General features: G+C 48.2%; 1 protein-coding gene across 1 annotated transcript; it reads left to right on the top strand.

Annotated features, from left to right (window-relative positions):
- The first annotated feature begins 541 nt into the window (after window positions 1–541).
- Window positions 542–2552, top strand: LOC139071658 (uncharacterized). Its single transcript, XM_070554471.1, has 2 exons — window positions 542–766; window positions 906–2552. Exons 1-2 carry the CDS (start codon window positions 571–573, stop codon window positions 1730–1732), a joined length of 1023 nt encoding a protein of 340 aa, XP_070410572.1. The 5' UTR covers window positions 542–570; the 3' UTR covers window positions 1733–2552.
- Window positions 2553–13491: the final 10939 nt, after the last annotated feature.

The following is a 13491-nucleotide window of genomic DNA, read 5'->3' as shown; positions in this document are numbered from 1 at the left end:
TGCGCGGCAGTCTTTGGCGGTGTTCTAACCGGTTCTAACCGAACAGCGGCAAGAAAGAAAAAGAACAGGAGGAAAGAACTTCAGCTGCAGGAATAAAGGGATTCGCAACGTTCTCCAGTCTGCTGCAGGACGACGAAGACTGTTTTCTCGACGTGGATGCGTGGAGCATCATTGCATGTAAGTGTCCTTTCTCTTTACTGACTTTTAGTCAAACATTGCTTGCTCAGACTAGTCACCGATACTTGAGAAAGGATAAGTTTGAGTTAACTGCCGTTCTGGTTCAAAATGTCTTACACGTGTACTGTTTGTAAATTCAAAGCTGTGTCAACTCCCGCATTTATTCGACATGTTAAAATGCACAGAAATGTCGCTAACATTAGATTTCACTGTGGCTATGCAAATTGTCCTTCTGCTTTTTCAACGGTAATTGCTCTTCAAAAGCATATGTACAGAGTTCATACGACCACAGTTAAATCAAGGGCGCAAACGCAAGGACATGCTTTGGCTTTCATGCAAATTTGAGGGGTGTACCTTTGTGTCAGACCATTCAGTGTGTTACAGGTAAAAGACATGGACTCCATTGAGCATGCAATACAGAGCGTGCTACCACAGCTACAGAGGGAGAAGGTGGAAGCAGTGATTCACGAGTTTGAAACCACATTGGGTGTGGAAGGGCCAGATGATCTTCAGTTTATCAAAGAGGCAGACATCAGTCACCTACTATCGCCCATTCAGTGCAGAAGATTGATTAATTCTTTCAAAAGTCGTAAGCTGTCTCAATTAGCCTACATGTTTATGTTCACTGCTATTGTATTTTGATGATAATGACTATTAAGATGAAAAATGTTAGAATGAAACAAAATTAACCATTATGTTTTTTGTGCCTATGTCAATTTGTTATGCAGATCCAAAAAGTCCTCAGCCTATCACCTCCTCACCCGTTTCTTCCCCCTCTAGCTCATTTTCAAATGAGCCTTGCACCAGTCCATTAACCAGTCCACAAGGACACAGCAAATGGGTAGACGGTTTTCAGGTGCAATGGGACAAAATGAGGCCCGCTCTCCAAAGAGCCATTGATGATGGTAATCGTCCAGAGCCAGGGGATCGCAGACACATGGTGAAAGTCATTGTTGATTCCATGAGAGAACACTGCTTGAACCCGACACGAAAAGACTGCACAACAGTAGCAAAAGCTATAACTCAGATGTATCCTGGCAGCTTTTTAGATAAAACAGATGAGGGAGAAAGTATTGGATGTGGATACTTCACTTTACTGCAGCAGCTGAAAACCAGAGTTGAATATGTCAACAGAGACAACACACTCTCCCGCCTGAGGAGGCCCAGAAGGTCAGACACAAGTGATGATGACCAGCCGCCACCACCTGCCAAATGTGCTAAAATCGACAGTTATGGTTGTATTAACTGGCAGCCACAGGAGTATCCAGAGGGGGAAACGGCTCAATCACTAGAAGAAAAGAGGAAAGAAATGATAGATATTTTTACTCAAGATGGACCAAAGGCAGCTGAGAGAGGAAGGGTAAAGGAACTTATGACAAATACATATTCAAAACAGCGAGAAGACATCAATGCTGACCCATCTCCCAGCATTCTGGACATAAGTAAACGGTGGCCATTTCTCCTGTCTTGGAAGCTCTTACTTTCCCACTTCACTACCCTGACTGGTGTTGACCTGTACACCAGACTGAAGGATGACATGGATAAAAAGGGGTAGCCTACAGCATGAGCCCTCTGGTCACATCCAAGCATTAGGTCATAGATTGTGAGAATAATTCTAATAATATAGCCAGTAGGGATGTGGATCTTACAAAAACTCATGATTAAAGTCTATTCCAATTTTTGACAAAAACATCTGGCTTTTAACTTTTATTAGCTGATGATAAAGTATCTCTTACGCACAAGTTATTAAATTGTGCGCACGAGAAAATTACTGGTGTGCACAAGATTTTTGTTGCTCATGTCCCCTTATGGGCTCCATATGTTTACGCTACTTTTGACAAATAAAGACCAAACCCATCTTCATAGATGTAGTGACCAGTATCAGAACCTCACCTTAAGTTAGCTGTTTTGCCAGTCAAATGCAGAGAAGGCGTTCATGAATGAAACGACGCGTGGATTTATATCCGTTGTCTTTCTCTTCACAGTTCTGCCAGTTTTTCTGCTCGTCTGGACCTTGGCTGTGCACTTGATGGAATTTGGATTGATCCTCACAAGGAACCTAATAGAAATGAAAATATAGGTTAATATAACTTATGGACAGTTTGGTGAGCACATCATCATAACAAAAGTCCTCTCAGAACAGATCAAAAAGCTTATAGAAATCAACTTGAAAGGATAAGAAATTTAAAGCTGCTATCTTTAATCTGCAAAATAAGTAATCTAACAGATTTTTTTCATGCCTATTAACATTTTAACACAACATTCTTAGAAATATTTTGTGGAGATTAAAGAAAAACATAAATAATTAAGTGGTTCTTTTGTCTAAACTTCAGCCAAAAACATGGATTGGTCCAAAACCAATGATTAAGCAATCCCACCCGACAAACAGACTTCTGCATGTACGTGGCTCCATGACTCATTATGCTTGTAGCACATTTTGCAGCAGAACATCACCGCACTTCCTCAGTGGGGCATGGCCTAGGAGTGCTACTTGATGGGAGGGGTGAGAGTTCTGAGTGAGTAAGCTAGTTTATTTTGCAGATTACGAATAGCAGCTTTAGAGTCAAGGTGCAGCTAAAACATAGTAATGATTTTGGCGCCTATTGGATATTTAGACTTACAGCGTTTATTGTCCTGAATGAACATATTTGTATGAGCAAATGATTTTAGTTATTGTCCGACTGTTCTAATTTTAAATTACTATTCTTTCAGCACTATGAAGAGTTCTAAGATTTTTCTAAATATTTGTAAATAAACTTTAATTGAATTGTAGCTCAAAATTAAGTTAGAATGTTATTAGCAATACCTCTGAACGAATTCCAGTGTTGTGACTGCTTCCACCTGATATTCTATGTTGAATACATAGAAACTGGCAAACAGGACAGCCAAGGCAGTTGTAAAATCCGGTATGGGAGGTAAAAGTGGGATTACAACTCTGCCCTCTATGGATAGCATCCACTTGTTCGCAGACCACATAGTGTCTCCTGCAATAATCAAACATAAAACAACAATTGAATTACAAATAAGTAATGTCTGATACATAGTTCACATCAGACACAGGTGATGCTAAGCATCGTGGAACAAAGAGCGCTTCTATTCGGCGCCCTTGTTGACTTATGGTGTCGTTCACAGCAGCTGCGAAGCACTGGGAAGGCTCACGCCATGTGGCAATTGTTTTGGCGTGTGCTCTATTTTTTATGAAAGGGAGCTGCATCAGTTCTGACAGGAATTCAAAGACAGAAGAGGCAGGCCATGAAATTTAACAAAATAAAGCTAGTTTTCAAACAAAACACCGATTGATAAATGCGATCATATTTGTGTATCTAAACAGACTAGAGATGAAAATTAAACACACCCATTCCCGCAGTGTAGGCTGAACTATGGGGAGGGGGAGAATCTGTTTTGCTTAGATAAACAAATACGTTTAATTCAAAGATAAATATATACAGTAGCATTGTTTCATACCAAAAACACCAAGTTATTTACGAACCCAATTTTAAAGGAATTGGTCTAATTACACAAGAGCTGAGCAGGATCGGCGCAGTTTCCGAAGATATAAATAGGTAGGGTGTGTGCGTGTGCACACACACAGAACAGCAAAGGCACGTGGGGTGTTTTTAAACAGGAAAAGAGCAGTAAATGGGGACTAGTACCTGGTAAACATAGTTAAAAAAAGAAATGCAACAGCTGAGCAGAAGCGCTTGTTGATTGCGACGGAAAACTTTGTGCCTGATGTGAACAGAGGAAAAGCAGGCAGCACACGAATTTCGTGAGCGATCTGCTTCGCAAACCCTCTTTCCTGGCAAAGTGTTGCTGTGGCTGAGTGGGCAGGAGGTTGGCTGGGGATGATCATTGTCTCGTCCCCAGCCAACCAAGTCAGTGTTGGAATGTTCTCACTGGGCACTGCAGTAATGACACTTCCTCACTAGTCTTAATGTCAACTTAGGATTTATTTTTCTCTATATCTGCTTTTACTAAATGACAGTTTTACCAAGTGCGATGAGCCTTGGGGAGCTTGGGAGGACGAACTGTTCCTCTGCATCAGCAGGAGTTGTTGTAACCTGATGAATTGAGATGAACAAAATGCACAATTAAACTTTTTACAAAATAAATAAATAAAAACACAGTAAACAGTGTTTAACACAGCTTAACAGACTCCTTTTTAAGTTTTACAATTGGCAAATGTAGAAGACAGTCCCTGGTATATGCACTGAGGCTCAGAGAGAACAGGACAAAATGCAAAATGCAACAACTAGGGATGCTTTGATCACATTATTTTGCTCTCGATCTAATACTCCAGCAAAGCATTAGAATAAGTAAGAAAAAGGAAAAACACATCTAAGTTGTCTTTTAATTAGGCCCGGGCAGCAAAGCGCTGTAAAGGCCTCTTGGATTTCTAGTGTTTACAGTGTTTCCCCTAGGAATTTTTCCAGCTGTGGTGGTGGTGTTGTTGGCGGGGGGGGGGGGGGGGGGGGGGGGGTTATGACACGTCTCACCTTTATGTTAATATTGTTTTATTTGATGCACTCCACTTTGAACTGCACCAATCCAGCGACTGCTGCATTGTAATAACTAGTATTAAAGGTGAGTACACCAATATTTGCACAATAATAATTTCTGTTTTAAACTCTCAGTGACACACTTTGCAGGGGGGATTTGGCATTTAATTTTTCTTGGCATCTGGAAAAACGTTTTCTTTTGCCCCCTTTATTTGACTCTCTGCCCCCTTTATTTTGGTCCAAGATCATTACTGGGCTGGCCCTGTTAAACACGTTCTACACCCCTGCTTAGTAGACTTAATGAAGTATTTTTAAGCCAGTATAAAAAGGACTGAAACACAAATTTACATATTTGGCATTATTGACCAATATCTTTGATTTAATTTATTTGTTAAGAACATCAAGATGCATTACAGTGAACATTATAATAAGCTGGGCGGACACTGTGCGGCTTTTTCACTCGTAACACAGCTTCAGCTCAAACTGTACGACTTCAGCGCAGGGCAGATCTCACGAGTCATGTGCTCACTGTACGTCTGGTAGCAACACGTCGGACCTAAAATAAGCTAAAAATAGCAGTTTTTACACAACACGTCAGACTTTTTTGTCTTGTTTTGTCTGTTGTCCTTCGGGAGTGCTGCAGGAGGACACACGGGGATTTATGGGGGTTGGATGAGGAAACGAAATAAAGAAAGTAAATCTGTGTTTTGTGATCAGTTTAATTTGACATGAACACGACAAACATGCTTTCTTGATAATCTTTGTGAGTAAAAAAACATGTAGAAATAAAAACGAACAGCGTGTGTTATTAGGGAAATAGCGGGTGAGCGGAGTTGATGCAGGATTGCGAATGCGCCGTGAGCGGTTCTGATACTTTTTGGGTCGCAGCTGCTCGCAGCGCCGCTTCAACCCTCATGAGGAACGAGATAAATATTAAACACTCCGGAAGTCCGTGCGAGCTCACGATTGCTGATCGGTAGCTGGTCACGTGGTGTTAATCGCCTCTCGTAACCCCCTGTACACTACACGACGCTCAGCGCAAAACTCGCCCCGATCTTGTGGATTCTCGCACGAGTGGAAAATCTGATAAAAAAAGTGAAAAAGTCACACAGTGTCCGCCCGGCTTTACTGTCTGTGTGTGTGCGTTGATGCCTGGACCGAGCTGACGGAGCTCCCGGCTGCAGTTTTGTGTGTAGGGAGGGGCGGGCGCTCTATCTGACTGGCCAATCACAGAGCGTGAAGACAGTCAGTTACCCAATGAGGATTTCATTCAGCACGATTACGGATATTTTCGAGTTTTACACTCGTTTCTTGCTCGTATTCGTCAAAAATGCTTTATCCGTACGCTCATAGCTGTAACCACCCTGCCCTGCCTCCTCCTCCTTGCTACCTGCCGGCTGTGATCACAAGCAACAACACAGTAGTTCCCGCTGCTTCTTCGGGAAACCGCGCAAAAAAAAAAAAAAAAAACATCAATAAAACTTGGGATGTTGTAGGCGTGGCGGTGGGATTTCAGCCGTGGCGGCCCTCCACGGCTACGCCTATGTAAGGGAAACCCTGGTTTATTAAGGGTTCGACCCACAGGAGGCGACATGCAGGAGCGGTCAGCGGCAAAAGAGCAACGTGCTCTGTTCCAGTACGTATCGCAAATTTTCCGTTGTTTCGACTGACCGTCAATTTGGAGGGAATTTAAAGCAGTTCATAGTTAAAAGGCAGTCTTATGAAGTCTTGCAAGGTTTTGCTCAAGTTAAGTAAAAAAAAACAATCCATTTATTTGCTAGTTTTACAAATTCTAGCCAAGCAACTTTTTACCTCTTACCGCTTACCTCTCTGGCAGATTTTTTTTTTACTCAAAACTAGAAAATCTGGATCATAGTTAAGAATTTTTAGCTAATTTTAAGTAATGTTATTTTTCTGGGGATTTTTTTTTAATCTGTTTGGACTAAAAAGAAAAATGTTTAAAAAGGAGTGTTTTTACTTTCTTAGAAATCAGTTTTTGCAGTGCAGTCTTTTTCATATGTAGTTCATTATGCAATAAAGTGTTGGATTTTTGTATCGGTATGAGATCAATATCGACCAGGGCTTAATTTGAGCCGGATCTCGCCGGAACAAGATCCAGGAACTGTCTTATTTTGAAAGGACCGTTCTGGCAACTGTCTGCTAGGATCCGGCAACTCGCGCAACCAACTTGTGCTATACGCATGGTTTGAACTACGGGTCAGCTGAAGGGACCCCGACTCACCCCAAAAGAAGACAGGCTCCCCTGGAAGCCCTCAGCTTACACACCCAGGGGGAGCCCGAAAACGATCCTGGTTCTACTGATATTACATTATTCATGCAGACTCTCCGGAGATTATAGGTGCAAAGCTCTGATCGTTGACGTGCTCCAGACATCTGCGTCTTGAGCACGGCCACAGTAACATTATCAAATTAGGTGTCACCACCTCAAAAACAAATTTAACACGCGATCGTTCATGTCGGCTCATTTCCTTTTCAGTTTTCTGTCTGTTATTTGTGCCTGATGCTTTTCGCTGCTGTGGAGCGGAGCGCATCACCTGTTTTGTCCTCCGGTGACTTCATCACCAGTGCGGCTGGCGCGCAGACCACTGTTTTTGCGGTCGGTAGATCTTTTAGAACTGCAGTTCAAAGGTAACTCATAAGGTGAATATATATGAACCCAGGTAGCAGTTTCTCTTTAGGATTGAGAGGAGATGCAGGAAGATAATAAACAGGCAGGACAGAAAAATAGTCAAATGAAAACAAGTTAGTTTTTGTACCTGGTGGTTGCAACAAAAGACACAACTGAAGGTAATCAGACGTGAGGAACAGAAAATGAAATAATTATTTTAATGTTTAGAGCAGCAGGAACTCTGAGAGAAGCACCTGTGCGGCCACTGCATAAGGGGAGAGGGGAGAGTGCTAAAGCAGGGGGACAGTAAAGATGCTGAAACTACTGCTGTCAAAAGAGTTGTGTTAACATAGAAAATGTGGGCGCAATTTTAATTGTCAAAAACTCCAGCGAACCAACCCCCCGCCCAGTATTTGCGTTCCGGGAAGGCCTCTCCCTCACACAGTCACAGTCACAGTCCCTCTCCCTCACACAGTCACAGTCACATTCACAGTCCCTCTCCCTCACACAGTAACAGTCACAGTCCCTCTCCCTCACACAGTCACAGTCACAGTCCCTCTCCCTCACATAGTCACAGTCCCTCTCCCTCACACAGTGACAGTCACAGTCACAGTCCCTCTCCCTCACACAGTCACAGTCACAGTCACAGTCCCTCTCCCTCACACAGTCAGTCACAGTCCCTCTCCCTCACACAGTCACAGTCCCTCTCCCTCACACAGACACAGTCCCTCTCCCTCACAGAGTCACAGTCCCTCTCCCTCACACAGTCACAGTCCTTCTCCCTCACACAGTCACAGTCCCTCTCCCTCACACAGTCACAGTCCCTCTCCCTCACACACTCACAGTCACAGTCCCTCTCCCTCACACAGTCCCTCACAGTCACAGTCACAGGCACAGTCCCTCTCCCTCACACAGTGCCTCACAGTCACAGTCACAGTCCCTCTCCCTCACACAGTCCCTCACAGTCACAGTCACAGTCCCTCTCCCTCACACAGTCCCTCACAGTCACAGTCACAGTCCCTCTCCCTCACACAGTCACAGTCACAGTCCCTCTCCCTCACATAGTCACAGTCCCTCTTCCTCACACACTCACAGTCACAGTCCCTCTCCCTCACACAGTCCCTCACAGTCACAGTCACAGGCACAGTCCCTCTCCCTCACACAGTCCCTCACAGTCACAGTCACAGTCCCTCTCCCTCACACAGTCCCTCACAGTCACAGTCCCTCTCCCTCACACAATCACAGTCACAGTCCCTCTCCCTCACACAGTCCCTCACAGTCACAGTCACAGTCCCTCTCCCTCACACAGTGCCTCACAGTCACAGTCACAGTCCCTCTCCCTCACACAGTCACAGTCACAGTCACAGTCCCTCTCCCTCACACAGTCACAGTCCCTCTCCCTCACACAGTCACAGTCCCTCGCCCTCACACAGTCACAGTCCCTCTCCCTCAAACAGTCACAGTCCCTCTCCCTCACACAGTCACAGTCACAGTCCCTCTCGCTCACACAGTCACAGTCACAGTCCCTCTCCCTCACACAGTCACAGTCACAGTCCCTCTCGCTCACACAGTCACAGTCCCTCTCCCTCACACAGTCACAGTCCCTCTACCTCACACAGTCACAGTCCCTCTCCCTCACACAGTCAAAGTCCCTCTCCCTCACACAGTCACAGTCACAGTCCCTCTCCCTGACACAGTCACAGTCACAGTCAACGTCCCTCTCCCTCACACAGTCACAGTCCCTTTCCCTCACACAGTCACAGTCACAGTCCCTCTTCCTCACACAGTAAGAGTCACAGTCACAGTGCCTCTCCCTCACACAGTCACAGTCCCTCTCCCTCACACAGACACAGTCCCTCTCCCTCACAGAGTCACAGTCCCTCTCCCTCACACAGTCATAGTCCTTCTTCCTCACACAGTCACAGTCACAGTCCCTCTCCCTCACACAGTCACAGTCACAGTCACATGCCCTCTCCCTCACACAGTCACAGTCCCTCTCCCTCACACAGTCACAGTCCCTCTACCTCACAAAGTCACAGTCCCTCTCCCTCACACAGTCACAGTCCCTCTACCTCACACAGTCACAGTCCCTCTCCCTCTTACAGTCACAGTCCCTCTCCCTCACACAGTCAAAGTCCCTCTCCCTCACACAGGCACAGTCACAGTCACAGTCACAGTCCCTCTCCCTCACACAGTCACAGTCCCTCACCCTCACAAAGTCACAGTCCCTCTCCCTCACACAGTCACAGTCCCTCTACCTCACACAGTCACAGTCCCTCTCCCTCTTACAGTCACAGTCCCTCTCCCTCACACAGGCACAGTCACAGTCACAGTCACAGTCCCTCTCCCTCACACAGTAACAGTCACAGTCACAGTCCCTCTCCCTCACACAGTCACAGTCACAGTCCCTCTCCCTCACACAGTAACAGTCACAGTCACAGTCCCTCTCCCTCACACAGTCACAGTCACAGGCACAGTCCCTCTCCCTCACACAGTCACAGTCCCTCTCCCTCACACAGACACAGTCCCTCTCCCTCACACAGTCACAGTCCCTCTCCCTCACACAGTCACAGTCCCTCTCGCTCACACAGTCACAGTCAAACTCCCTCTTCCTCACACAGTTACAGTCCCTCTCCCTCACACAGTCACAGTCCCTCTCCCTCACACAGTCAAAGTCCCTCGCCCTCACACAGTCACAGTCCCTCTCCCTCACACAGTCACAGTCACAGTCCCTCTCCCTCACACAGTCACAGTCACTCTCCCTCACACAGTCACAGTCCCTCGCCCTCACACAGTCACAGTCCCTCTCCCTCACACAGTCACAGTCCCTCTCCCTCACACAGTCACAGTCACAGTCCCTATCCCTCACACAGTCACAGTCACAGTCCCTCTCGCTCACACAGTCACAGTCCCTCTCCCTCACACAGTCACAGTCCCTCTACCTCACACAGTCACAGTCCCTCTCCCTCACACAGTCACAGTCACAGTCCCTCTCCCTGACACAGTCACAGTCCCTCTCCCTCACACAGTCACAGTCACAGTCCCTCTCCCTGACACAGTCACAGTCACAGTCCCTCTCCCTCACACAGTCACAGTCACAGTCCCTCTCCCTCACACAGTCACAGTCACAGTCCCTCTCCCTCACACAGTCACAGTCACAGTCCCTCTCCCTCACACAGTCAGTCACAATCCCTCTCCCTCACACAGTCACAGTCCCTCTCCCTCACACAGCCATAGTCCTTCTCCCTCACACAGTCACAGTCCCTCTCCCTCACACAGTCACAGTCACAGTCCCTCTCCCTCACACAGACACAGTCACAGTCCCTCTCCCTCACAGAGTCAGTCCCTCTCCCTCACACAGTCACAGTCCCTCTCCCTCACACAGTCCCTCACAGTCACAGTCCCTCTCCCTCACACAGTCACAGTCACAGTCCCTCTCCCTCAAACAGTAAGAGTCACAGTCACACTCCCTCTCCCTCACAGAGTCAGTCACAGTCCCTCTCCCTCACACAGTCACAGTCGCTCTCCCTCACACAGACACAGTCCCTCTCCCTCACAGAGTCACAGTCCCTCTCCCTCACACAGTCACAGTCCTTCTCCCTCACACAGTCACAGTCCCTCTCCCTCACACAGTCACAGTCCCTCTCCCTGACACAGTCACAGTCACAGTCAACGTCCCTCTCCCTCACACAGTCACAGTCACAGTCCCTCTCCCTCACACAGTCACAGTCACAGTCTCTCTCCCTCACACAGTGACAGTCACAGTCACAGTCACAGTCCCTCTCCCTCACACAGTCACAGTCAGTCACAGTCCCTCTCCCTCACACAGTCACAGTCCCTCTCCCTCACAGAGTCACAGTCCCTCTCCGTCACACAGTCATAGTCCTTCTCCCTCACACAGTCACAGTCACAGTCACAGTCCCTCTCCCTCACACAGACACAGTCACAGTCCCTCTCCCTCACACAGTCACAGTCACAGTCACAGTCCATCTCCCTCACACAGTCCCTCACAGTCACAGTCACAGTCCCTCTCCCTCACACAGTCCCTCACAGTCACAGTCCCTCTCCCTCACACAGTCACAGTCACAGACCCTCTCCCTCACACAGACACAGTCACAGTCCCTCTCCCTCACCAGGTCACAGTCCCTCTCCCTCACACAGTCACAGTCCCTCTCCCTCACACAGTCACAGTCCCTCTCCCTCACACAGTCACAGTCACAGTCCCTCTCGCTCACACAGTCACAGTCACAGTCCCTCTCGCTCACACAGTCACAGTCACAATCCCTCTCCCTCACACAGTCACAGTCCCTCTCGCTCACACAGTCACAGTCACAGTCCCTCTCCCTCACACAGTCACAGTCCCTCTCCCTCACAGAGTCACAGTCCCTCTCCGTCACACAGTCATAGTCCTTCTCCCTCACACAGTCACAGTCACAGTCCCTCTACCTCACACAGTCACAGTCACAGTCACAGTCACAGTCCCTCTCCCTCACACAGACACAGTCACAGTCCCTCTCCCTCACACAGTCCCTCACAGTCACAGTCCCTCCCCCTCACACAGTCCCTCACAGTCACAGTCCCTCCCCCTCACACAGTCACAGTCACAGTCACAGTCCCTCTCCCTCACACAGTCACAGTCACAGTCCCTCTCCCTCACACAGTCACAGTCACAGTCACAGTCCCTCTCCCTCACACAGTCACAGTCACAGTCACAGTCCCTCTCCCTCACACAGTCACAGTCACAGTCCCTCTCCCTCACACAGTGACAGTCACAGTCACAGTCCCTCTCCCTCACACAGTCCCTCACAGTCACAGTCCCTCCCCCTCACACAGTCACAGTCACAGTCACAGTCCCTCTCCCTCACACAGTCACAGTCACAGTCACAGTCCCTCTCCCTCACACAGTCACAGTCACAGTCCCTCTCCCTCACACAGTGACAGTCACAGTCACAGTCCCTCTCCCTCACACAGTGACAGTCACAGTCACAGTCACAGTCCCTCTCCCTCACACAGTCACAGTCACAGTCACAGTCCCTCTCCCTCACACAGTCACAGTCCCTCTCCCTCACACAGTCACAGTCCCTCTCGCTCACACAGTCCCTCACAGTCACAGTCACAGTCCCTCTCCCTCACACAGTCCCTCACAGTCACAGTCACAGTCCCTCTCCCTCATACAGTCACAGTCCCTCTCCCTCACACAGTCTCTCACAGTCCCAGTCCCTCTCCCTCACACAGTCCCTCACAGTCACAGTCACAGTCCTTCTCCCTCACACAGTCCCTCACAGTCACAGTGCCTCTCCCTCACACAGTCCCTCACAGTCAGAGTCACAGTCCCTCTCCCTCATACAGTCCCTCACAGTCACAGTCCCTCTCCCTCACACAGTCCCTCACAGTCACAGTCCCTCTCCCTCACACAGTCCCTCACAGTCACAGTCACAGTCCCTCTCCCTCACACAGTCACAGTCACAATCCCTCTCCCTAACACAGTCACAGTCCCTCTCGCTCACACAGTCACAGTCACAGTCCCTCTCCCTCACACAGTCACAGTCCCTCTCCCTCACAGAGTCACAGTCCCTCTCCGTCACACAGTCATAGTCCTTCTCCCTCACACAGTCACAGTCACAGTCCCTCTACCTCACACAGTCACAGTCACAGTCACAGTCACAGTCCCTCTCCCTCACACAGACACAGTCACAGTCCCTCTCCCTCACACAGTCCCTCACAGTCACAGTCCCTCCCCCTCACACAGTCCCTCACAGTCACAGTCCCTCCCCCTCACACAGTCACAGTCACAGTCCCTCTCCCTCACACAGTCACAGTCACAGTCCCTCTCCCTCACACAGTCACAGTCACAGTCACAGTCCCTCTCCCTCACACAGTCACAGTCACAGTCACAGTCCCTCTCCCTCACACAGTCACAGTCACAGTCCCTCTCCCTCACACAGTGACAGTCACAGTCACAGTCCCTCTCCCTCACACAGTCCCTCACAGTCACAGTCCCTCCCCCTCACACAGTCACAGTCACAGTCACAGTCCCTCTCCCTCACACAGTCACAGTCACAGTCACAGTCCCTCTCCCTCACACAGTCACAGTCACAGTCCCTCTCCCTCACACAGTGACAGTCACAGTCACAGTCCCTCTCCCTCACACAGTGACAGTCACAGTCACAGTCACAGTCCCTCTCC

This window comes from Nothobranchius furzeri, chromosome 9, assembly GCF_043380555.1.
Source record: "Nothobranchius furzeri strain GRZ-AD chromosome 9, NfurGRZ-RIMD1, whole genome shotgun sequence".
Taxonomy (NCBI): domain Eukaryota; kingdom Metazoa; phylum Chordata; class Actinopteri; order Cyprinodontiformes; family Nothobranchiidae; genus Nothobranchius; species Nothobranchius furzeri.
The sequence above is the reverse complement of the archived record's forward strand: the minus strand, read 5'-3'. Positions and strand labels throughout refer to the sequence as shown.